A 26,550-nucleotide genomic window follows, 5' to 3' on the forward strand; every position below is an offset into this window, starting at 1 on the left:
TCACCCAACTCATTGTGGGAAGCTTGTGGAAGCTACCCGAAATGTTTGACCCAAGTTAAACAATTTAAAGGCAATGCAACCAAATACTAATTGAGTGTATGTAAACTTCTGACCCACTAGGAATGTGATGAAAGAAATAAAAGCTGAAATAAATCATTCTCTCTACTATTTTTCTGACGTGTCACATTCTTAAAATAAAGTGGTGATCCTAATTGACCTAAGACGGGAAATTTTTACTAGGATTAAATGTCAGGAATTGTGAAAAACTGAGTTTAAATGTATTTGGCTAAGGTGTATGTAAACTTCCTACTTCAACTGTATGTGCATGTGATCTAATTCACCATGTATCCCTTCCTCCATTGTGTGGCCTGTGTGTTAGTTTACAGTTGAAGGTCTAAACCCAATAATACATTGTTCTGTTGAGATCTCCCTCTATACACACACACACACACACACACACTTTGTTTTACTATCCTTGTGGGGACCAAAAAATGTATTCCCATTCAAAATCCTATTTTCCATTAACCTAACCTTAAACCTAACCACCCTAAACCTAACACCACCTCCTAAACCTAACCCCTGACGCTAATTCAAACCCTGATTGTAACCTTAACCATAAACCTAACCCCTTAGCCTAAAATAGCCGTTTACTCTGTGGGGACCCGGCAAAATGTCCTCACTTGTCCGAATTTTCCTTGTTTCACTATCCTTGTGAGGAATTCTGGTCCCCACAAAGATACTAAGAACACACACACACACACACACACACACACACACACCGTCTAAACCCAATAATACAGTGTTTTGTTGAGATCTCCTGATCCTGTGCCAGATCTCGTACGCCTGGGTGACTCATCCTCCCAAATGTAATTGGACGTTCTAATTGGTTTAGCCAGACAAAGGGGGAGCTGTGCTGCAGATTCTGGGAATGCGGTATGTAGCTTAGCTAGGCGCAGAGATGAGCTGTGAGACTCAACAAATTCTGTATTGTAAAACAGACTACAGTATGCCTGTAATTTTCAGTTTGGAAATCTCTAGGTTGCTGACGGGATATTCTTATCAGAAGGTGAAAGGAACTGCACGGTTGAAGTGCTGCAGCTCTAGGACAGACTACACTCCCTCGAGCTTGCTACGCAGATGTGGATATTTGGTTTACTTTCCTTGTGGCCTGCACTGGTGTGTTTATATCAGAGATCGTTGTGATAGCGTTGGGGTCAATTTTAGTTCAGTTCTCCTGTCCGTTGAACTAGTATGCAATTCAGTTCTCAAATTGATTGGTGTTTATATGGAACAGACCCCAACTCTGCTAAATAGATACTGTAAGAGATAGTTATGATAGGGTTGAACCTTAACTTCCACCTACGTCAAATTTTCACTTTTTCTCCCATTTGACATCAATGCATGTCTAGGGGAAAATTCTACTTAACGTGGAAGTTAGGATTTGCCCCATAAAGGCTAACAGGGTAGACAGTGGCTCATAGTTTGGTTCCCCCTCTGTGTGTGTTGGTGGGGTAGGGGGTGTTGTGATACTTCTGTGTCAACCCTGTTCTGTCCTGTTCTGCAGTCGACCGTACAGTCCCAGCAGTCACTTTAGCCCTGCAGAGCATGCAAAATTATCCATTTATCTCTCTCTGTCTCTCTCTCACTCTCACACACACACACACACACACACACACACACAATAACAACTCAGCTGTGGCTCTCTGCTCTACATCCCCTCCCCCTGCCACTGTTTGGAAGTCACGAGTCAGAACAGTTTGAATCTAATTAGGTGTCATTGTAACTACTGGTTTTGACACTTCAGTATTGTTACATTCATGTATCCCAGAGCCACATACTTCAAACTCTATATAATGTTCTGGTGTCCCTGATGTGATTTTGTGGTGGTGGAGCTATATTGCCTTGCCGTAGGTCTGCATCAGTCAACTACGTGCAGCTGAGGAGAATGGTACATACATTATTGGACAGCCTGTATTTCTCCCTCTAAAAGCATACTAACATCACAGTGGTGTAGGCAGGCTACATGGAACCCATGTGTATTGGAAGGAAGATAGCGTGATCTTGCCATAAATTCCTGTGGTTGTTGCCTCAATCTTAGTTCCTTCCCTGTTGAGCCCTATGGTGATATTGTTCTAATGCCACTTCTGCCCCCTGGTGGTCATTGGATGTAAGTGACTAAACGCTAAAGTTACCCCCGGGCACAGTTCTGCGATCAGCTCACCCTCACCACTAGAGGGGACGTCAGAGCTTGTCTTCAATGTTCAATGTATTCGTTCTTGGTGCTTGTGCAAAGTAAGGCACCGCTTGTAAAACTGACCTTAAATCAGTGCTTAGCTGCATCTCACTTCATCCTATCCCTATTCAAATTGCAGTGGCAGGTTGGAGAGTGGGTAAAGGTAGTGATATTGAGCTCCCTACTATCTGTGTGTTGTATTTCTACTGTCTGTGTGTTGTAGTTCTACTGTCTGTTTTGTAGTTCTACTGTCTGTGTGTTGTAGTTCTGGTAGTCTCCCTAATATGTGTGTGTTGTAGGTCTACTGTCTGTTTTGTAGTTCAACTGTCTGTGTCTTGTAGTTCTGATAGTCTCCCTACTGTCTGTGTTTTGTAGTTCTGGCAGTATGGGGAGTGGGTGGAGGTGGTGATCGATGACAGGCTGCCGGTGAAGGATGGGAAGCTACTCTTCGTCCACTCTGCCGAGGGAGGAGAATTCTGGAGCGCCCTGCTGGAGAAAGCCTACGCCAAGTAAGGAGGGATGAGGGATGGGAGGAGAGGAGAAAAAGGAGAGAAGAGGGTGGTTAGAAGGATTCAAGTGTATACATGGGCTTTGCATTTATTTCACTCTGTGTATGTTGGTATGGGTTATGATATCTGTAAGTCGCTCTGAATAAGAGCGTCTGCTAAATGACCATAATGTAAATACAAATTATGTAAAATGATATGTCTATATGCATGTGTCGTGTGTGTATATTGTACAGAAATGTCTGTTTTTAAATAGTCTTTTGAAACAGAATTGTCCACCTTCGTTGCAGGCTGCATGGCTGTTACGAGGCCCTGTCGGGAGGCAGCACGTCAGAGGGCTTTGAGGACTTCACAGGAGGGGTGACAGAGATGTATGAGCTGAGGAAAGCGCCCTCTGACCTCTACAGTATCATCAGTCGGGCCGTGGAGAGAGGATCGCTGCTGGGCTGCTCCATAGACGTCAGTACTCAGATTTGTTACGTTCATTTGTTCGATTATGTCATAGAAAACACTGCCTATTTTAATAAGCTTGATGCGGCGCTAAGAACCAGGATGTTTCACAGACGTCATCATTTTCACAGACTTTATCATATCATGTCCCTGACTGGAACATGTAACAGTGTGTCAAGAGTCCCTGTGTGTGTATCCTCTCAAATCGAATCAAGTCAAAGGTTGTCACGTGCACCATGATACAGCAGGTGTAAACAGTACAGTGAAACACTTACTCTGACGTTGTCTTCTGTCCCCAGATCACCGGTAGTCAGGACATGGAGGCTGTGACCTTTAAGAAGCTGGTGAAAGGTCACGCCTACTCAGTGACCGGGGTCGACGAGGTGAGCCAATGACTGCTCTGGTTTGAGTGGCACTAAGGGGTCAATTGCATCATGTGTTAGTGGAGTTCTGAACAGTCGGACACAAAAGACAGCATTAAAACGAATACAAATGTGTCTACCTTAACCTGTACATGAATCAAATTTGGATTTGGTGGCCATTTTCCCATCTACTATACATCTGTGTAATGCAGTATCCCTCTCCATCAGGTGGTGTACAGGGGGAATATGACCAAACTGGTCCGCATCCGCAACCCCTGGGGAGAGATAGAGTGGACTGGTGCCTGGAGTGACAAGTAAGAGAAGGAAACACTGTTATACACCTCTCATATTACCTATCATATAACTAGTGAGAGTGATTTTATACTGCAGGTGTCATATTACATATCACACTGTGTAACTAGTGAGAGTGGTTTTCTATCCCTGTTGATATGGAATACAGTCGGTAATGTATTTTCATTTGCGAATATTTTAGCTCCAGAGAGTGGGAGAGCGTGGACCGGTCAGTCAGAGGGCGACTCCAGAACCGCAGTGAGGACGGAGAGTTCTGGTGAGTGTGCGGGAGTGTGTATTTGTGTCACCGAGTCTGATGGCCTCTGGGTATGATACTTGAGAGAATGTGTGAGTTATTGCATCATACACATTACAGACTGTCCCTTCCTCTCCCCTTCTCCCTCCCTGCCTTCCACCTCTCGCTCTCTCCATCCCTCCTCTCAGGATGTCATTCAGCGACTTCCTGCGTGAGTTTACGCGTCTGGAGATCTGTAACCTCACAGCAGACGCCCTGGAGGCCAACCAGAAGAAGAAGTGGAGCTCAGCCGTTTACCAGGGGGAGTGGAGGAGGGGCAGCACGGCCGGCGGCTGCAGGAACTTCCCTGGTAAGGAGGGAGGGAGGATATAAAGAAGTTGTACACAGTTGATTAGAAAATGTCTTCTGATAACTTCCCCCCCCACAATGCTTAGCCACATTCTGGATCAACCCACAATTCAAGATCGGCTTGCAGCACCCCGACACAGCCGGCCAATCAGATTGCAGCTTCCTGGTGGCGCTGATGCAGAAGGACCGGAGAAAGAAACGCAAGGAGGGCAAGGACATGGAGACCATCGGATTCGCCATTTACGAGGTGTTGGGGTGTAATATGTATGAATTTGCCTATATAAATTCTTCTCTATCTCCTTTCAGTGTGTGTTAAACAACAGTGGGTGATACTGAAATCCTAATTCTAATCTCACTTAATCCAGGCTATAGTAAATGGTTCTACTAAACTCAAATATATTTCACACATGGGCCTCACATAGACAACCGCATGCTCGACTTCAAGTCCTAATATTATATCTTAAGGGTGTAGAGTAACAGTGATATATTATTGGACGATAGCGTCACAAAGTAATTTTCTATGGAAATCCCTACAGAACTCAACTTCCTTGTAATAATTGTATTGGTATACTAAGGGTTGTACATTTCCTTTACTATCCTATGGTAGGAAAGTGTCACTAACAAATATGTTCAACCTTTAATTCAAATAACTTCTGTCCTACTCCTAACTTTTTATTCCACCATTGGGCCATTACCTAATAAAAACCCCTTTACAGGCCTTTGCAGACATGGTGAGCTTCAGTTTGGTTTTATTTGACAGTCAGCCGTGTAATGATAATGGTGTAGGTGCCCTATGTTAGCCTTTCCTACCTATTATCTAACTTGCAATAATGTCAGTGGGTGTTGTATCAGTTTGAACTCTATTTCCTCCACTGTCTTCTCATATGCCCATAAAACAAAACCTCATCTCCACCAATTCCACTTAAAAGGCTCCTTAACTCTCCTTCTACAAGTAATTATAGGTCGTATTTCAACTAATACAAAATATGTTAAGGGTATTACTAGTTCCTCATGGTGTAGGGTAATATACGTCTTATATGTCTTATATGATATCTTTATCATACCCGCCTTTTCTTATACAATGACAGAACTCCTTCCTGCCGTCCTCACTTCCAAAAATCCCTTTCTTATATTATTTACATGTAATGCCTTTATCTATATATTGTTCCTCATCCTCCTCATTATCAAAAATCCACTTATAACGGCTCTCAGTCCTCAGACCAAATAACCAATTCTCGATTTGTTTATCTCCCCACCCACTGCGCATTTCACTCACACCAAACAAACATATAAGGACAGACAACATATTATTTCTATCTTCCAGGTGCCCCATAGGTTATCGCCTGTTTCAGAACTTTCACGCTAGATACAGCTTCTGCTCCCTAACTACTCTTGAGTACCCTTCCGGAAGTTACCCCAGCACCCCCAACACGCAAGAAGGCGAGCTACTGTTCTTAATACATAAAACATATAACACACATTGACATACAACAGTTACCACACATTCGTTGACTTATACATGCACATTTTAGGTTCCTTTGTTTTTATAATTACAAGAGGGAGGCGGTGGTTTTACATACCAGCGAAACACTGAACACCCACTTCTTTTAAATTACAGACTTTGATATAACAGGTGTCTGCTTACCTTACCATTTGGTGATCAGAGAAGGGGGTTCAGGTTCCGTCCAGTAGCGTTGCACTCACTCCCTCCTGGCAAGCTCGCCAAATGTTGGTTCCGTTTTTTACTTAACAAATAAGGAACACTCAAAATGTGCACTTATAAATCATAACAATTTTTATCAAAATACAGCTGTAGACAGAAGTCAAAGATCAAACATCACACATACAACTGATGTCTCTCCTGAGTTCTGCAAAATAGGAAAAGTCCAAGTTGCTTTTATCATGCTTGTAGTCAACACCCTGTGATGGAACTGCCTTCGTCATTACTTTCTACTCATGAGACCAAGCACATGCATCCACAGCTATACAAACATAGTTTCAGTGTTATCTAAAGGCTCAGCAGTAAATGTCCACTCCCCAAGTTGATTTATAGTGGTGTGTCTGACTAGTCTCTTATCTCTTTCAATCCCCTGCAGGGTTCTGTGTTTATCTTATATATATATATATATATATATATATATATATATATATAGTTAATCTGTAGTCTAGGACCCTATAAATGTAGAGGGGTCTTATAACCCTTCCCCTTCTATTAATACAACATAAGCATAATCAGTTATTATAATACATCAAACATTTGGTGCAGCCCCTATTATGACCCCAATTTGACCCCAACAGAGGCAAGAGACGTTTTCTTCTTTTTACATATTTAGCAAGGCGGTAGGATTGTTCATCAAAGACAGTGTTTTGAGTAACTAGTAATTGACTGTATGTTTCTATCTAACACTTGTCTTTCTGTGTCTTTCTACAGGTTCCTAATGAGGTATGTATTTTCTGCTGGCCAGTATTATCTTACATTGGGTTGTGAGGTAACTGTGTAATAATTAAAACACTTGTTGGACAGCATAACTGTATTTGAGAGATATTTAGTGCATTAAAAACCTATTGGACAGTGCATTAAAAACCTGTTGGGCAGTGCATTAAAAACCTGTTGGGCAGTGCATTAAAAACCTGTTGGACAGTGCATTAAAAACCTGTTGGACAGTGCATTAAAAACCTGTTGGACAGTGTGTCATAGCTGAAGTGGAATGTAGCCAATAGGCCTATATTGACCTGCATGTCTCAAAGGCCAATGTAGCTTGTGCTTAGGCTCACAGCCAATTGTCTCATATGGAGATGCATGGTAGCATTCTCCTAATTTCTATGGTAGCATAGACATAAGGTCAGGGATTAGAGGTCAGGGGTTCTTTACGTTTGTCTCTGTCCTCTCAGTATGTGGTTGGGACAGGGGTTAGAGTTTAAGGGTAAGATGTCACACAGAGCTTTCCCTTCTCGCCATCCTATCAGTACATGGGTTAGGTTCACATAGTTTAACTAACTCACTCATACTGCTTTCCCCTGCCCTCTGTCCTTAGTATGTGGGCAGATCAGGGGTTAGTGAGTTCACCTCACAAGATTTTCCCCCTGCTCTCTCTGTCCTCTCAGTATGTGGGTAGATCAGGCATCCACCTGAAGAGAGATTTCTTCCTGACGCACGGTTCCAGTGCCCGCTCTGAGCTCTTCATCAACCTGAGAGAGGTGAGCTCTCGCTTCCAGCTGCCCGCCGGGGAGTACATCATCGTCCCTTCCACCTTCGAACCCCAGAAGGAGGGAGACTTTGTCCTCAGAGTCTTCTCTGAGAAACCAGCTAACTCAGAGTGAGTAGTAGGGAAACATATGAGGGAATAGAGATTATGGACAGTAGAAAGGCAATGATTTTAATGTAAGGACATTGATACTAGTGTTCTTTTCTGTCTGTGTTAGGGAGCTGGATGATGACGTCACAGCTGAACTTCCTGCAGAGGTGAGGGGAAGAGACAAGGGCTGAAATGGCACCCTATTCCCTATATAGTGTGTTACGTTTGACTAGGGCTCTGGTCAAAAGTAGTGCTCTATGTGGGGAATAGGGTTCCATTTCAGATGCAGACCATGGAGAATCCTGTTTGATAAACAAGCCCGTACTGTAACATGCCAACACCAGTACTGCCAACAAGAAGAGTTGACGTTCCTCTGTATCTCTGTTTCAGTCTCAGCTGGACGAGAGCCAGATTGACGCTGGCTTCAAGAGTCTGTTCAGACAGCTGGCTGGGGAGGTGAGGAGACTAGGGAGGGGAAGTGAGGGGACAGCAGGGCGAATGGGCTGATGGGAAATGTAGTATATCCTCATGTTCTGTTTCTGTGCCTACAGGACATGGAGATCAGTGCCACGGAGCTGCAGACCATACTCAACAGGATCATAAGCAAGCGTGAGTCCCTGGGAATAGAATTAAAACATAGTATTGTGCTTTATACAGTGCATTCGGAAAGTATTCAGACCTCTTGACTTTTTCCACATTTTGTTACGTTACAGCCGTATTCTAAAATGTATTAAATCATTTTTTTCTCCTCATGAATTTACACAAAATACCCCATAATGACAAAGCAAAAACAGTTAATTTTTTATTTTTGCACATTTATTATCAATAAAAAACGGAAATATCACATTTACAGACCCTTTACTTTGTTGAAGCACCTTTGGCAGCGATTACAGCCTTGAGTCTTCTTGGGTATGACGCTACAAGCTTGGCACACCAGTATTTGGGGAGTTTCGCCCATTCTTCTCTGTAGATCCTCTCAAGCTCTGTCAGGTTGGATGGGGTATCGTTGCTGCACAGCTATTTTCAGGTTCCTCCAGAGATGTTTGATCGGGTTCAATTCCGGGCTCTGGCTGGGCCACTCAAGGACATTCAGAGACTTGTCCAGAAGCCACTCCTGCGTTGTCTTGGCTGTGTGCTTAGGGTTGTTGTCCGGTTGGAAGGTGAACCTTCGCCCCCAGTCTAAGGTCCTGAGCGCCCTGGAGCAGGTTTTCATCAAGGTTCTCTCTGTACTTTGCTCCGTTCATCTTTCCCTCGATCCTGACTAGTCTCCCAGTCCCTGCCGCTAAAAAACATCCCCACAGCATGATGCTGCCACCACCATGTTTCACTGTAGGTATGGTACCAGGTTTCCTCCAGACGTGATGCTTGGCATTCAGGCCAAAGAGTTCACTCTTGGTTTCATCAGACCAGAGAATCGTGTTTCTCATGGTCTGAGAGTATTTAGGTGCCTTTTGGCAATCTCCAAGCAGGTTGTCATGTGCCTTTTACTGAGGAGTGGCTTCTGTCTGGCCACTCTACCATAAAGGCCTGATTGGTGGAGTGCTGAAGAGATGGTTGCCCTGCAAAGTTCTCCCATCTCCAAAGAGGCACTCTGGAACTCTGTCAGAGTGACCATTTGGTTCTTGGTCACCTCCCTGACCAAGGTTCTTTTCCCCCGATTGCTCAGTTTGGCCGGGCATCCAGCTCTAGGAACAGTGTTGGTGGTTCCAAACTTTTTCCATTTAAGACCTTCAATGCTGCACACATTTTTTGGTACTCTTCCACAGATCAGTGCCTCGACACAATCCTGTCTCGGAGCTCTATGGACAATTCCTTCGACCTCATGGCTTGGTTTTCACTCTGACATGCACTGCCAACTGTGAAAACCTTACATAGACAGGTGTGTGCCTTTCCAAATAATGTCCAATCAATTACATTTACCACAGGTGGATGTAACGAGAATTTGCTATCTCAATGGTTGAACTCAACTACTACAAAAGCTCTGTCTAATTCCTGAAGGTTGTAAAACTCCAGTTCAAAGAAATAGACAAGGTCTCAGCCTGCAATAGATCAGTCCTTTATTCAGAGAGTACTCTGCCTTCAAAATGAGAACAGTCTTTTTATAGCACACACACACAAATGAACTCACATCAGTAGAAACTCCACCTCGCTTTAGGTGGGCTGTATTTTTCCACAGTTCACATACATTGTTTATCACACTTCTGAAACATGTTTCATTATCTTCTGCAAGCCTATCCGTTTCTAACAGTTAGATAACAGTCTCCTCCCAAGGGTGGGGAGGCCTCTTTCCAGTTATTAGTTTCACCGTTATCACAAGTCGACAGTTCAGTTGTCCTTGAATGTCTCAACTATACCCTGCTCATATTGCGAAATAGTAACACAATGGCCTAGTCTTAAAAGGTCTAGTCACACATGTTATTGGATTATGACTCTAACACATTTCATACAATTATATGGTTTCAGGGTGGAATACTTTAGCCATTATCTTAAACATACAAATTCTTCTATCAGTGAACTACAGTCAAGTTGTAGAAACATCTCAAGGATGATCAGTGGAAACAGGATGCACCTGAGCTCAATTTCGATTCTAATAGCAAAAGGTCTGAATACTTCCGTTTTTTTATTTAACCTTTATTTAACTAGGAAAGGTATTTTTTTAGGCAAGGTATTTACATGTTTTATTTATTTTATTTATTTGCAAATCATTTATAAAAATGTCTGAATACGTTCCGAATGCACTGTATCTCTGTATATGTGAGTCTACTCGAGATCTTTCACAATCCTTCGAACTGAGACCCACACTGTCGGTCCTTCCAGGCAGATTTGTATTTTACAGATGCCTATAAATCTCTCATGCTCTGTCTCTCTGTCTCACACACACACACATACAGACAAAGATCTGAAGACAGATGGATTTGGACCAGAAGCTTGTCGCACTATGATCAACCTGATGGATGTATCCTTGGTGTACTTCAATCAATTCTTTATACAGTACTAGTCCCATCTGTCTGGTCTTTCAGCGTCTGTCTGGTCTCTCTTTCTCTGTGACTGTCTGTATAAACAGGGTTCCTTGACCGTGTCCTTCAGACTGATGGTAGTGGTAAACTGGGACTGGCAGAGTTCCACGTGCTGTGGGAGAAAATTAAACGATACCTGGTGAGCTGAGCTGAAAATCCTGTTCTCCTATTCACTTACATCATTCACTTGAACTGAGCGTTCGCTCTCGTCATTAGTTCCTTGTCCAGTCTCAGTAGAGCATTTCACCAGTTTCTCGCAATCTCCGTCCCTCTCTGCCTTTGACTCTCTCTCTCTCTCTCTCTCTCTCTCTCTCTCTCTCCTTCTCTCTCTCTCTCTCTCTCTCCTCTCTCTCTCTCTCTCTCTCTCTCTCTCTCTCTCTCTCTCTCTCTCTCTCTCTCTCTCTCTCTCTCCTTCTCTCTCTCTCTCTCTCTCTCTCTCTCTCTCTCTCTCTCTCTCTCTCTCTCTCTCTCTCTCTCTCTCTCTCCTCTCTCTCTCTCTCTCTCTCTCTCTCTCTCTCTCTCTCTCTCTCTCTCTCTCTCTCTCTCTCTCTCTCTCTCTCTCTCTCTCTCTCTCTCTCTCTCTCTCTCTCTCTCTCTCTCTCTCTCTCTCTCTCTCTCTCTCTCTCTCTCTCTCTCTCCTTCTCTCTCTCTCTCTCTCTCTCTCTCTCCTTCTCTCTCTCTCTCCTTCTCTCTCTCTCTCTCTCTCTCTCTCTCTCTCTCTCTCTCTCTTTCTCTCCTTGTCTCTCTCTCGCTCTCGCTCTCGCTCTCTGTCTCCATCCCTCCACCAGACTGTATTCCGTCAGTTTGACCTGGACAAGTCAGGCACCATGAGTTCCTATGAGATGAGGATGGCCCTGGAGGCGGCAGGTACAGTACCTCTTTCCCTTAAATCTCAATCTGTTTTTTTTTTGTAGAGCATCATCACTATTTTTTATTTAGCCACAGTAAGGACACCTGACTAACCAACAATAACTGAAAATAGAAATTCATACGTTTGACCCATTGTTCTCTATGAAAGCATATCTGGCTGTTTTAAACCCATTTTAAATGGTTCCTGCCTTTGTAATTTTTCTGTCTGTGTCATCAGGTTTCAAGCTGACGAACCACCTGTTCCAGCTGATAATTCTGCGCTACACTGAGGCTGACCTGACAGTTGACTTTGACAACTTTGTTACCTGCCTGGTTAGGCTGGAGACCATGTTCAGTGAGTACAGTCCAATCAAATCACATTTTATTGGTCACATACACATGGCTAGTAGATGTTAGTGCGAGTGTAGCGAAATGCCTGTGCTTCTAGTTCTGACAGTGCAATGCAGTAATATCTAACAAGTAATCTAACAATTCCCCAACAACTACCTAATACACACAAATCTAAAGGGGTGAATGAGAATATTTACATATAAATATATGGATGAGCGATGGCCGAGCGGCATAGGCAAGGTGCTGTAGATGGAATAAAATACATTATATACATATGATATGAGTAATGTAAGATATGTGAAGTGACTAGTGATCCATTTATTTAAGTGACCAGTGTTTGGGTCTCAATGTAGGCAGCAGCCTCTCTGAGTTAGTGATTGCTGTTTAGCAGTCTGATGGACTTGAGATAGCTGTTTTTCAGTCACTTGGTCCCAGCTTTGATGCACCTATACTGACCTCGCCTTCTGGATGGTAGCGGGGTGAACAGACAGTGGCTCAGGTGGTTGTTGTTCTTGATGATCTTTTTGGCCTTCCTGTGACATCGTGTGGTGTAAGTGTCATGGAGGGCAGGTAGTTTGCCCCCAGATATGCGTTGTGCAGACCGCACCACCCTCTGGAGAGCCTTGTGGTTGAGGGCGGTGCAGTTGCCAAACCAGGCTGTGATACAGCCTGACAGGATGCTCTCGATTATGCATCTGTAAAAGTTTGTCAGGGTTTTGAGTGCCAAGCCAAATTTCTTCATTTTTTTACATTTTACATTTTAGTCATTTAGCAGACACTCTTATCCAGAGTGACTTACAGTAGTGAATGCATTCATTTCATGCATTTAAAAAATATGTATTGTACTGGCCCCCCGTGGGAATCGAACCCACAACCCTGGCGTTGCACACACCATGCTGGGATTGCAAACACCATGCTCTACCAACTGAGCCACAGGGAAGCCTTCTTCAGCCTCCTGAGGTCAAAGAGGCGCTGTTGCGCCTTCTTCACCACACTGTCTGTGTGGGTGGACCATTTCAGTTTGTCTGTGATGTGCTCGCCGAAGAACTTAAAACTTTCCACCTTCTCCACTGCTGTCCCTTCGATGTGGATAGGGGGGTGCTCCCTCTGCTGTTTCCTGAAGTCCACGATCATCTCCTTTGTTTTGTAGACATTGAGTGAGAGGTTGTTTTCCTGACACCACATTCCGAGTGCCCTCACCTCCTCCCTGTAGGCTGTCTCGTTGTTATTGGTAATCAAGCCCACTACTCTTGTGTCGTCTGAAAACTTCAGTTGGAGGCGTGCATGGCCACGCAGTTGTGGGTGAACATGGAGTACAGGAAGGGGCTGAGCACGCACCCTGGTGGGGCCCCAGTGTTGAGGGTCAATGAAGTAGAGATGTTGTTTCCTACCTTCCCCACCTGGGAGCAGCCCGTCAGAAAGTCCAGGACCCAATTGCACAGGGCAGGGTTGAGAACCAGGGCCATCAGCTTGATGATGAGATTGGGGGGGGTACTATGGTGTTGAATGGTGAGTTGTAGTCAATGAACAGCATTCTTACATAGGTATTCCTCTTGTCCAGATGGGATAGGGCAGTGTGCAGTGTGATGGCGATTGCTTCGTCTGTGGACCTGTTAGGGCGGTATGCAAACTGAAGTGTGTCTAGGGTGGCCGGTATGGTGGATGTGATATGATCCTTGACCAGTCTCTCAAAGCACTTCATGATGACAGACATGAGTGCTATGGGGCGGTAGTCATTTAGTTCAGTTATCTTTGCCTTCTTGGGTACAGGAACAATGGTGGCCATCTTGAATCATGTGTTGACAACAGACTGGGATATGGAGAGATTGAATATGTCCGTAAATACACCAGCCAGCTGATCTGCACATGCTCTGAGGACGCGGCTAGGGATGCCGTCTGGGCCAGTAGCCTTGCGAGGGTTAACATGTTTAAATGTTTTACTCATGTCGGCCACAGAGAAGGAGAGGGGGGGGGGGGTGCAGTCCTTGTTAGCGGGCCACAACGGAGGCACTGTATTATCCTCAAAGCGGGCAAAGAAGTTGTTTAGTTTGTCTGGAAGCGTGACGTCGGTGTCCGTGACGTGGCTAGTTTTCTTTTTGTAGTCCGTGGGACTACGTCTTGTGTCTGAGCCGTTGAATTGCGACTCCACTTTGTCCCTGTACCGGCATTTCACTTGTTTGATTACCTTGGGGAGAGAATAACTACACTGTTTATATTCGGCCATATTCCCAGACCTCTTTCCATGGTTAAATGCGGTGGTTCGTGCTTTCAGTTTTGTGCGAATGCCGCCATCCATCCACGGTTTCTGGTTAGGGTAGATTTTAATAGTCACAGTGGATACAACATCTCCAATGCACTTCCTTATAAACTCACTCACCGAGTCAGCTTATAGATCGACGTTATCCATCATCCATACGATGTCCTGTGTAAGGTATATTTTACACTGATGTTTCAGATTGGCCAATGATGTATGATCTTGCTCCCAATGTTCAGAATAGTGAATGTCATATTAATATGGGTGCTTTACATTTTTAACTGACTTTCGTAACACTACTGTACTTATAGAAACCTTCAAGACGATGGACACAGATTCTGATGGAGTCATAGAACTCAACTTCTTCCAGGTCTGATCTCACATTTCTATCTCTCATCTGTTACGTTTTTGTTGTTGTTCAGTTGATCTAAGTATAAGAGTGTTGTCTCAGTCATAGCTAGCCTACACAGTTGAAAGGGGTTGCTTGTTATGTGATTCTTATGTCACTGTTCATAATGAGCAATGTACTGATGATGTAAACGTCAAATCAAATCATATCAAATGTTATTAGTCATATGCGCCAAATACAACAGGTGAAATGCTTACTTACGAGCCCCTAACCAACAATGCAGTTAAAAAAAAATACATATAAGAAATAAAAGTAACAAGTAATTAAAGAGCAGCAGTAAAATAATAATAGCGAGACTATATACAGGGGTGTACCGGTACAGAGTCAATGTGCAGGGGCACCGGTTAGTTGAGGTAATATGTACATGTCGGTAGAGTTATTAAAGTGACTATGTGCTCTCTCCCCCTCTGTACTCTCTCACTGCATCTCTCTCTAAATCTCCCCCTCCTCTCTGTCTACAGTGGATCACCCTGACCATGTTTGCCTAAAGATGATGGACTCACTGATGTTATTGCACCAGACTACACTAATGTAATTTCAGAAGTGCCTTTCTCTGGCTCTTCCTCTCTGCACTGCAGAGATCCATGGATAAAAACAAAAAACTTGAGTAATGTTTACAACATTTAATATGGGGATCATGTGCCAAAGCATTGCCTGTTACCTTAGAAACAGAGGGAGACAACTCTACTCACATGGCGCCACAACATAGAGGAAGACGGAAGGGCATTTTGATACTCCCTCCAATTGGATAGGAAGGAAACTTCCTAAAGTTTTAGTTTTACATCTTGTGCCAATTTTCACAATTGCCTTGTCATGTTTTCAACGTTCCTTTTGGAAGCCATTTTGGGGCCTGTGTTTCAGGAATAGGCAATGGGGATGCTGGTATGGAGTTTGGGTCAAAATGATTTTCTCTGCTGAGAAAGAAGGCAAAGTGATGTTGTAATTTGGAAGTACTTCATCATCCTTAGAGGATCGAATCACCGGCATGACAATTTTTATTTAGAAGTCGTATATGTCAGTACTTTTCAGTGGGAAAACCCCCACAATATCCTTGTAATGCCGCATACTCAAAACTTGATATCCTCATTTTGAATGGATGCCAAAGACACTTCAAGGATATCCCAGCTTTTTATCTTAATTTTTTTTTTGTGTTCCATGGGGAACATGAAACTACCCACTGGGCATTGACGTAAATTCCACGTTGGTTCAACGTAATTTCATTGAAATGACATGGAAACAACATTGATCCAACCAGTGTGTGCCCAGTGGCTATTTTATTTTTATTTTAGTATTTGTGATGTAGGTTATAAGCGATGACTGATTTTTGATTGGAATAGCAGGCATCAACCTGATCGCATGTAATGTCAGATGTATTCATGGATGAAGGAAGGTAATGTGCAGTTGGAGACATTTTGCCAAACAGACTGAGGGAACCAGAAACAGTATGACACTCTTATTGCCATGACATTCAATTCTATAGTTGCCATTTTTCTGTGTAGATTGATAAAAAATGTCTTATATGCATTACGCAATCACGACTGTTATTTACAGTGTACTCTGGAATTGTGTTATGCTCTCTTATTATGGAATTATGTACCTTTTCCATTTCTATCTATACAAAACTTCAATAAACTTTTTCTGAACACAATTATATTCATGTGGATATGTCATAATTTGGGTTTTGAGCAAAGTTAACATCTCTTCTAAAATCAATATCAGACTCATGGAATGTGTCCCATTTGTAAATATATAAACCCATGAAGAATACTCAAGTTTCTTCCTCAAACTTTTCTGAACTTATTCACACAGGTGAGTATTAGAGGGGAAAAAGGCGAAGCGAGAGGATTTACTCTGCCCAAAATTTGTCTGTGTGAGATAAATAGACCCAAGTGGGGATTTTTGTATGTCGATTTACATTAAGCGTATTTGATCGAATAGAAGTTTCATAATGTTTCGCCTGTTACAAATGTACTGATGTACGTGGTGGCATTCAGGCAACTTTGAGAAAAACTACTGTTGTTCACATGCGTATATGCCCTCTCATTGGCTAGAATGGTCCCACCTGATCTCACCTCCCCCCGCCTGCCTTCCATCTTTGAGGACATTTATTTCCATTGTTAGAGCGGTCATTTGACTATCTTGTCACTGTAATAGACAATCTTTGGAATCATTGACCAATAAATCCTCCAAATCGACTTGATCACATGAATAAATATAAACTTTAGTAAGCACATTCATATTAAAAAGGAACAAGAGCAGAAATAATACTTTACATCAACAGCTAATGTACATTATAGACAGGATACATACGTTAAAAGACATTTACAGCAGATTCATAGCTTTCTCATTGTTAAGTTAAATGAAGACATTTACACATGCAAATCAATATTAAGTTAACATTATCAACATTATCAACTTATAATAGACAATGATAAAAAAGAAAATTGAGACAGCCTGTAGAGCCGCTCATGACAGGAATGTACACCTTCGTCTTGAAAATGGGAAGAATGTTTTAAAAAGAGGGACTGTGAGGGTGAGAGGTCAGCCAGTAAGTGACTGTTCCACACAGCTCTCAGATCAGGCAATGTTGTGTCAAAAGCAGGTCATTGTGTTTCATAAGTTCAAGGCGGTCGGTTTCTACTGATCCAGAGCCAGTTTTACCATAGAAATTGTATTCCTAGAATGGGTTTTGCACCTCAGACCAAGGCAATTTCACTTACACTTCATTGGTACACTCAAAAGGGCCACCAGTCCACCCATTGTCTAAAATGAGATTCCGATTGTAGGAATTCTATTTCGATGAGTTTGGTTGTTGGTTCCATTCGTTCATTTAGGCGTTGGTGTTGTTGTATTCCATGCGGGTGACCATGGTAGAGACCAGTTTCTCCAGCTGGATGGCGCGGTGCTGGCCTGTCTCCAGGACTTCCTCATGGTTGGCCTTCTCCTCACTGTCGTAGTCCATCACAGCCTTGTTGGTAATCAGGGATAGGGCGAACACACGCATGCCGCAGTGACGCGCCGCTATCACCTCGTGAGCCGTGCTCATGCCTGAGAGAGGGAGAGAGAGAATGTTAGAGCAGTGCAGACATAGGGATAATACGTTTGATAACCGCATCATTTATGTTTCCTCAATATAAGAGAAAAGATTGAGTTCAATATGTCAAATGCAATGAACGGAGCATTGTGAAGGTCTTGTGATTAAAAATACTCCAAGAGGGAAGGCACGCTGGAGATGAGACTTACCGACAGCGTCAGCTCCCAGTTTGTGCAGCATGCGACACTCCGCAATGGTCTCGAACGAGGGCCCTCCCAGGACGCAGTATACGCCCTCACGCAGGAAGTCACCGTAGCCTAGTTCCTGTCCCACATCCACAGCCAGCTGCTGCAGCTCTCTGTCGTACGCATCAGACATACAGGGGAACCGCACACCAAACCTAGGAAAGCGAGAGGGAGGGAGGAAGGGAGAGATAGTTACACCTCAATGCCACAAAACTAGGGATGCACGATATATCGGTAAGCATATAGGAATGGGCCGATATTAGCTAAGAATGCCAACATCGGCATGTCTAGTTTAACGCCGATGTGCAAAACCGATGTCAAAGCTGACCTATATAACATAGGTAGATGACATAACGACGCCACGAAAAATACAGCGCTACACGTGCAACACAGCATTCCTAACCGAGCCCAGAATGTCTGCTGTGTGGATCTATTTTGATGTTTCAAAGGAAGATAAGAAAAAGGCCATATGCAACGTTTGTGCTGCTATTATTTCCCAAGGAGGCGAGAAAGTGATATCTTTCAATACCACAAACCTAATTACTCATTTGAAAGTGCATCCCCCCCAGACGTTCAGCAACTACTTAGAAAAAAAGCTGGAAAAAAACTAAGTGCACACTTCCAACAACTAAACAAGTTCAAGTCGAGCAGTCATTTGAAAGAGTAAGAACATTTCAGCAAGACAACTCAAAGGTGAAATCCATTAACACCAAGATAATGGAATTCATTGCCCTTGACAGTCAACCGTTCTCTGTCGGGATGATGTTGGCTTTCGCCGACTTGTCGAGCACCTCGAGCCCCGGTACACACTACCAAGTAGCCACTATTTTTCAGATGTTGCCCTACCGGAGTTACACAGTATTGTTGAAACGCACATCCATGAGCTACTTTCTATGGGCGTCACTGCTATTAGCTTCACGACTGACATTTGGATGAGCGATGTCAGCCCCATGAGCATGCCGAGTCTGACAGCACAGTGGGTCAACAAGGATTTCGTACTGAGAAAAGCCGTATTGCATTCTCAAGAATGTCCTGGTTCTCATACCTCTGTTGTCATTTCAATGGCATTTGAGAACTTGAACACACTCCTAGCTCCATTCGAACAACTGACTCGAGAAATAAGCTAATCACCTGCATCTGCAGCAGACGTGATACCCTCTGTCATGGCATTGAAATGCCTGCTCAATAAAACTGCTGACACAGACCGTGGGGTTAAAACTTACAGAAGTACTCTACTAGAGGCTGTGAACAAGTGATTTGGTGGCATTCTCTCTGAGCCTCTTTGCTGTGTCGCCACCATGCTCGATGCTAGGTACAAGGACCACTACTTCGATGCAGACAAGAAACAGAGTTTACGTGAAATGTTACAGACACAGCTGGACAAGATGGAAACGGACACGGTGACAGGGCCCACCAAGGAAGAGAGGCCACGGACAGACAGAGCTGAAACTTCACTGCTTGACATGTATGATGAAATCCTGGTTGAGACTGAACAAACGAACAACGAAACAGCACAGCAAGTAAGTGAAAGAAATAGGTTTTGATTATGTTTTACTGGTAATGGGGACATACGTAAATGCCAACAAAATAACTTTTTGGTTAGTGTGTGTGTGTTTGTTTTTCAACTATTTAACTGTACTAGAATGCTTAAAAGGCCACTAAAATGTTAAATATCGGTATCGGGTTTTTTGGCAAGGAAAATATCGGACATCGGTATCAGCCAAAAATGTCATATCAGTGCATCCCTACACATAACTATTGTGAGTGTAAAGAAGTTGAACAAAATTCTCTCTGGCACGCACACACGCACGCACACACACACACACACACAGACACACTACCTACCTGTCGTCGTTTGCTCCAGCAAGTGGGTTGTTGCCAGCAAAGCCGGGCATGTTGATGTGGTCTTTCATGATCATGATGTCTCCCACTTTGAAGTCCTGGTTGAGACCCCCAGCAGCGTTGGTCAGGATGACCGTCTCTACACCCAGCAAGCTGAAGATACGCATAGGCAGGGTGATCTGGAACACGCATACATTCCCAGTCAAAAGTTTGGACACACCTACTCATTCTAGGGTTTTCCATGATTTGGAATCATGTAGTAACCAAAAATAGTGTTAAACAAATCAAAATATATTTTAGATTCTTCAAAGTAGCCACCCTTGCACACTCTAGGCATTCTCTCAACTAGCTTCACCTGGAATGCTTTTCCAACAGTCTTGAAGGAGTTCCCACATATGCTGAGCACTTGTTAGATGCTTTTTCTTCACTCTGCGGTTCAACTCATCCCAAATCATCTCAATTGGGTTGAGGTCGGGTGATTGTGGAGGCCAGGTCATCTGATGCAGCACTCCATCACTCTCCTTCTTGGTCAAACAGCCTGGAGGTCTGTTGTGTGATTGTCCTGTTGAAAAACAAATGATAGTCCCACTAAGCGCATACCAGATGGGATGGCATATCACTGCAGAATGCTGTTGTAGCAATGCTGCTTAAGTGTGCCTTGAATAAAAAAAATTAAAAAATGAATCACTGACAGTGTCACCAGCAAAGCATCTCCTTCTCCATGCTTCACGGTGGGTACTACGCATGTGGAGATAATCAGTTCACCTACTCTGCGTCTCACAAAGACAGATTTCCACCGGTCTAATGTCCATTGCTCAAATGTCCATTGCTCGTGTTTCTTGGCCCAAGCAAGTCTCTACTTCTTATTGGTGTCCTTTAGTAGTGGTTTCTTTGTACTAATTCGACCATGAAGGCCTGATTCACGCAGTCTCCTCTGAACAGTTGATGTTGAGATGTGTCTGTTACTTGAACTATGAAGCATTTATTTGGGCTGCAATTTCTGAGGCTGGTAACTCTAATGAACTTATCCTCTGCAGCAGATGTAACTCTGGGTCTTCCTTTCCTGTGGCGGTCCTCATGAGAGCCAGCTTCATCATAGCGCTTGATGGTTTTTACAATTGCACTTGAAGAAACTTTCAAAGTTCTTGAAATGTTCCGCATTGACTGACCTTCATGTCTTAAAGTAATGATGGACTATCGTTTCTCTTTGCTTATTTGAGCTGTTATGCCATAAAATAGACTTGGTCTTTTACCAAATAGGGCTACATACTGTACACCACCCCTACTTGTCACAACACTGCCAGTTCTCTGACCTCCTCCCTATAGACTGTCTCATCGTTGTTGGTGATCAGGCCTGATCAGGCCTGTTGTGTCGTCAGAAAACTTAATGATGGTGTTGGAGTCGTGTTTGGCCACGCAGTTCACTCACGTTTGGCCACGTGAATGAACTCCCTGTTCACCCACGACACCAGGCGGTGTCATAGGAATGCCCTAAAAATTGTCAGATTCCAGCCACCCTAGTCATAGACTGTTCTTTCTGCTACCACACGGCAAGCGGTACTGGAGCGCCAAATCTAGGTCCAAGAGGTTCCTAAATAGCTTCTAATCCCAAGCCATAAGACTCCTGAACAGCTAATCAAATGGCTACCCAGACTACTTGCATTGCTGCCCCCCCCCTCGGAACGCTGCTGCTACTCTCTGTTATTATCTATGCATAGTCACTTTAATAACTCTACCTACATGTACATATTACCTCAATTACCTCAACACCGGTGCCCCCGCACATTGACTCTGTATAAAGCCCCGCTATTGTTATTTAATGCTGCTCTTTAATTATTTGTTATTCTTATCTATTACTTTTTTGTTGTTGGTATTTTCTTAAAACTGCATTGTTGGTTAAGTGCTTGTAAGTAAGCATTTCACTGTAAGGTCTACCTGTTGTATTCGGTGCATGTGACAAATACAATTTTATTTTATTTGACTAAGTACACACCCCTGAGGGGCCCCAGTGTTGAGGATCAGCATGGCAGGCATGTTGTTGCCTACCCTTACCACCTGGGGGCGGCCCGTCAGGAAGTCCAGGATCCAGTTGCAGAGGGAGGTGTTAAAACACAGGGTCCTAAGCTTAGTGATGTGCTTCGTGGGCACTATGGTGTTGAACGCTGAGCTGTAGTCAATGAACAGAATTCTCACATAGGTGTTCCTTTATTCCAGGTGGGAAAGAGCAGTGTGGAGTGCAATAGAGATTGCATCATCTGTGGATCTGTTGGGGCGGTATGCAAATTGGAGTGGGTCTAGGGTATCATGGAGGAGGCTGTTGATGTGAGCCATGACCAGCCTTTCAAGGCACTTCATGGCTACCGACGTGAGTGCTACGGGGCGGTAATCATTTAGGCAGGCTACCTTCGCTTCCTTGGGCACAGGGACTATGGTGGTCTGCTTGAAACCTATAGGTATTACAGACTCAGTCAGGGAGAGGTTGAAAATGTCAGTGAAGACACTTGCCAGTTGGTCCGTGCATGCTTTCAGTACACGTCCTGGTAATCCATCTGGCCCCGCAGCTTTGTGAATGTTGACTTGTTTAAAGATCTTGCTCACATCAGCTACCGAGAGCGTTATTACACAGTCATCCAGAACAGCTGGTGCTCTCATGCATGCTTCAGTGTTGCTTGCCTCAAAGCGAGCCTAAAAGGCATTTACCTTGTCTGGTAGGCACGCGTCAATGGACAGCTCGCGCCTGGGCTTTCCTTTCTAGTCCGTAATAGTTTTCAAGCCCTGCCACATCCGACGAGTGTCAGAGCTGCTGTTGTAGGATTCAATCTTAAGCCTGTATTGATGCTTTGCTTGTTTGATGGTTCGTCGGAGGAATAGCGGGATTTCTTATAGGCATCCGGATTAGTGTCCTGCTCCTCGAAAGCGTCTGTTCTAGCTTTAGCTCGATGAGGATGTTGCCTGTAATCCATGGCTTCTGGTTGGGATATGTACGTACGGTCACTGTGGGGACGACGTCGTCGATGCACTTATTGATGAAGCCGATGACTCCTCAATGTCATTGGATGAATCCCGGAACATATTCCAGTCTGTGCTAGCAAAACAGTCTTGTAGCATCCGCATCATTTGACCACTTCCGTATTGAGTGAGTCACTGCTGGTACTTCCTGCTTTAGTTTTTGCTTGTAAGCAGGAATCTGGAGAATAGAGTTATGGTCAGATTTGCCAAATGGAGGGCGGGGGAGAGCTTTGTATGCATCTCTGTGTGTGGAGTAAAGGTGGTCTACAGTTTTTTTCCCTCTGGTTGCACATGTGACATGCTGGTAAGAATTTGGTAAAACTGATTTAAGTTTGCCTGCATTAAAGTCCCTGGCCACTAGGAGCGCGGCTTCTGGAGCTGAACCAGGCCTGCCACGTCTGTTGACTCATCCAGCTGTAAAGCATATAATTCACTGGCTTGTATGCAAAGCAGTAATTGTTTCAAAACATCTCCTGCCATGTCACTGATGCGTCATGAAACAGTGTTGTTTGATGAAGATATTGTCTGTATAGTTTTTTGGGCCTTTTCCCCCAGCATTGTCCCAGCCATATCCGCCGCAGCAGGACGAATTAAGTCCTCCACAATAGTATGGGGCTTGCCTGTCCTAGCCACTCAGTAGCTCACCATATAAGACGCTTCTAGCCCCTCCTTATTAATGGTATTTGTTGCTTTTATACATGTCTTACTACTCGAAAGTCGTCTTTATTTTCACTCCAAAAACTCCTGTGGCTTATTTTTCAAATTGTCATGTTTCGTTTCTAAATGTCTGCGCAAGAGTGAAGGTTTCCCGCGAGAGAGTAATGGTTAATGTGATTGGATGTTAATTATTTGACTAGGCTACCTGTATTTGACATTGTGGTGTTATTTCGCTGAAATAGGCTACACAGGCAAGAAAAAAACCTCACCCAAATGTATAGCCCTGTTGGAAAATATAAATGTATTGTTTAAAATGTGAAGAAAAAAAAGAAGAATATATATATATATATATATATATATATATATATATATATATATGACGTACCACCTACAGCATTGCGCGTACCCCAGTTTGGGAATACCTGGGCTAGTTGATTTAATACTATGTGTTTTTATTCTCTTTACTTCTGTGTACGGTATATTGAATATTTTACCTGTGTATTTGACTGACTCATCTTGTTGTCAAGAAAATTGCCCTGTAATTAAGGCATAATAATGAATTTATCTTCTCTACCTATCATGTAAAGTAATGCAGAAGAGCACCATATGTCTGAATCCTACAGTAGCTACATGGTATGTTGTTAGACAGACATACCTTCTGGATGGCGTATCCCTCGTACAGGTGGAAGCGTCCCTGCATGCACACGCATGGCCTTCCCTTCAGCGTCCCAAACACCAAGCGCCCAGCATGGCCGTGCACTGTAACACACAAAGACCAATTAGAATGCACTGACGACACACAGCAACCAATCAGAAAACATCTTATAGAACCACACTTAGAAGAAAAAGGTGATTTCCATGTAGAACCTTTTTGGAACCAAAAAGGGTTCTACTTGGAACCAAAATGGGTTCTCCTATTGGGACAGCGAAAGAACTCTTTTGGAACCCTTTTTTTCTAAGAGTGCAGCTGTTTTTCATAGGCTATAATCTGAGCCCAGAATTCTCCCTGGTTAGGTAACATGGCCAATGTAGACCCCATATACATCTGCAATGCAGATTCACCAAATAAGAAAACAGGTAGACAGATAGATATACACTACTACTACATACCTGTGCTCTGGGGGAAGTTGGGGATGTCCTTGTAGTTGAAGGCCACTTGGTCTTTCAGCATGTCAGCCAGTCCTCCCATTCCTGAACCACACACGATGCCAACCACGGGGCGAACGGAGGTCTGGGCCAACAGCCAGTCTGCTGTGGCCTTGCAGTCCTCATAGCTGTACCTGAAACACACAGAAATAAGAGAGATATACGTTAGAATATAATTTACTTATACTTTATAATAAAACAAATGGATGTCATGGTCGATGCGATCACGACACATAGCTGATGTGCCACGGGGTGTTTCAGAGTGTCTATGAGAAGTTGGTGTGTGTGATGTTTTCTGAGCAATAATCTAAGTCTGTGTGTGTTAATGAGTGTGAGCCTCCATAGTGTCGAATCTCCCAAGGACACAAACACACATACATATACACACACACACATTCCATCAGAGTCACACTGGAGTCATTATTTTTCTCCTCTGCCTTTCACAAAGGTCAACACACACACATCCCATAGTTTTAGCCTATTATAACACCCTACAAGCCTATATCAGTTTGTTATGTTATCTTATCTGAGTATCAACTTTGACCTTAAACACACACCCATTTCTAAGAACCATCATATTATGAAAACAAGCCCATATGGTGTTAATGTACACTGTGCTACATCATATAGCCTAACCATAACCATGAATCTGAGCCCACCTCATATCTGAGGCTATAGCCTATCTCAAGTGAAGTTGCATTACTAAATTGTCAAACACCTGCTTATAGAATAGCTGTGAATAAAAGTGTAAGATACACACATTATTTAGTCAAATGTTATGCTACAATATGTAAGAGTAAATTGAGTGAATTCACTATTAGGCTTTTCTGAACAATTTATTATCGTCTACTGTAGGTTTTCTTTTTATTTATTTATTTATTTTCAGAAACGATGTTAGCCAATAGGGGGGCAACCCTTTACTATTAAGATTCCCACATCCCACATCTGTCTTGTATAATAAAGAATCCTGTTCGGCAGCCAAATCCTGTTCGGCAACCTGCTATTCAGCGTCTATGGAGTTTTTTTGAACGGCAGGATAGTTTTTTTTATTATTCGATAATTAGATTTCAACTATCATTTAATCTCAATGAAAATATCAAACTATCTGCTCCACCAATCGCATGTGAGTCGTCCGATCCACATAAATCCATTTCTGGTGTTTCATCTAAAATTACACACACTACTATGTTCTCCACTTGCACAGTTGACCGTGTGTGATAGGCCTACAGTAGTACCACATTGAATACAAGTTGCGGATGAGTACTATTAGTAAATACAATGATAGAATGATGCAATTCCTTATTAGGCTACGCACTTTCCCGCAAAACAATGTGAGAAGCGCGTCCAGAACATGAAAGGAATTAATGAAATTTAGCTAATAGTCTATGCTACTCACCCGGTGCTTGAGTCTGGAAACATGCTGAAGTAATGTAATGTCTCTTGAATCCTCCCAAAAGCAGCGATTTATCAATTGGCTTAATGTAACTGCAGCAGATAGACTTGACTAGCGGCAAAACGTCAAGCGGAAAAAAATTCTCAAAATGTAGACTTAAAATAAATACATTAAAGTGATAGGCCTATTTATAATAATGTTATATCGTTTAAACGGTCAAAATCGTCAGTTGAAAACCATTGGGCTTTTTAGTAGTCTTTCAGTTAACTGTTAAAATGCCTAGGCGCTCGTCTCGTCAGTGTTTAGTCAGCGGCGTAATTATAGACGAGCCCCTCTCTGTTATCCCTCCCCCTGAGTGACGCAAATAGATCCACAGGTTTGGATTGGTCTGCACAGCACACCTCTTAAACTACGCAATTTTGGACAGAAATAATGCACTGTGACCGGTGGAAATTAGTTATAAATCAGTTTGAGTTTATTCTAGGGCAAATCCCGAGACGCCTATTCAGAATGGTCAACACATCAGAAGCTTCAAATAAATATTTATCAATAATAGGTTGTAGCCTAGGGCCTAGGCTACTGATTGTACCACACATATTTCA

At 43.2% G+C, this 26,550-nt stretch overlaps 2 protein-coding genes across 2 annotated transcripts in view; one reads left to right on the top strand and one right to left on the bottom strand.

Annotated features, from left to right (window-relative positions):
• Positions 1-16,273, top strand: part of LOC115198469 (calpain-1 catalytic subunit) — a 31,449-nt gene extending 15,176 nt beyond the window's left edge. The window contains exons 5-22 of the mRNA XM_029760432.1: positions 2,609-2,742; positions 3,030-3,198; positions 3,489-3,572; positions 3,780-3,865; positions 4,045-4,119; positions 4,287-4,447; positions 4,533-4,693; positions 6,878-6,889; positions 7,552-7,763; positions 7,870-7,909; positions 8,133-8,198; positions 8,294-8,351; positions 10,634-10,698; positions 10,830-10,898; positions 11,548-11,626; positions 11,847-11,963; positions 14,525-14,583; positions 15,084-16,273. Coding sequence (XP_029616292.1) covers positions 2,609-2,742; positions 3,030-3,198; positions 3,489-3,572; positions 3,780-3,865; positions 4,045-4,119; positions 4,287-4,447; positions 4,533-4,693; positions 6,878-6,889; positions 7,552-7,763; positions 7,870-7,909; positions 8,133-8,198; positions 8,294-8,351; positions 10,634-10,698; positions 10,830-10,898; positions 11,548-11,626; positions 11,847-11,963; positions 14,525-14,583; positions 15,084-15,110 — 1,674 coding nt within the window. The 3' untranslated portion in view covers positions 15,111-16,273. The remainder of the gene's footprint in view (positions 1-2,608; positions 2,743-3,029; positions 3,199-3,488; positions 3,573-3,779; positions 3,866-4,044; positions 4,120-4,286; positions 4,448-4,532; positions 4,694-6,877; positions 6,890-7,551; positions 7,764-7,869; positions 7,910-8,132; positions 8,199-8,293; positions 8,352-10,633; positions 10,699-10,829; positions 10,899-11,547; positions 11,627-11,846; positions 11,964-14,524; positions 14,584-15,083) is intronic.
• Positions 16,274-16,822: 549 nt separating this feature from the next.
• On the bottom strand, positions 16,823-26,250 carry LOC115198490 (purine nucleoside phosphorylase). The gene is made up of 6 exons (XM_029760464.1): positions 25,952-26,250; positions 24,520-24,689; positions 24,065-24,168; positions 19,747-19,922; positions 17,866-18,056; positions 16,823-17,670 (listed from the first exon to the last, which is right to left on the bottom strand). Exons 1-6 carry the CDS (start codon positions 25,972-25,974, stop codon positions 17,453-17,455), a joined length of 882 nt encoding a protein of 293 aa, XP_029616324.1. The 5' UTR covers positions 25,975-26,250; the 3' UTR covers positions 16,823-17,452.
• Between the last annotated feature and the right edge of the window lie 300 nt (positions 26,251-26,550).

The sequence above is a fragment of the Salmo trutta genome, chromosome 8 (genome assembly GCF_901001165.1).
Source record: "Salmo trutta chromosome 8, fSalTru1.1, whole genome shotgun sequence".
NCBI classification, from domain to species: domain Eukaryota; kingdom Metazoa; phylum Chordata; class Actinopteri; order Salmoniformes; family Salmonidae; genus Salmo; species Salmo trutta.

Bases quoted from the DNA above. Each gene is read 5' to 3' on its own strand.
- LOC115198490 (XM_029760464.1), bottom strand. From the start codon at position 25,974: ATGTTTCCAGACTCAAGCACCGG. The intron at 18,057-19,746 runs GTAGGTAGTGTG...TCGCTTTCCTAG, and splicing joins GCTGGAGCAAACGACGACAG to GTTTGGTGTGCGGTTCCCCT. The intron at 17,671-17,865 runs GTAAGTCTCATC...TCCCTCTCTCAG, and splicing joins ACTGGGAGCTGACGCTGTCG to GCATGAGCACGGCTCACGAG.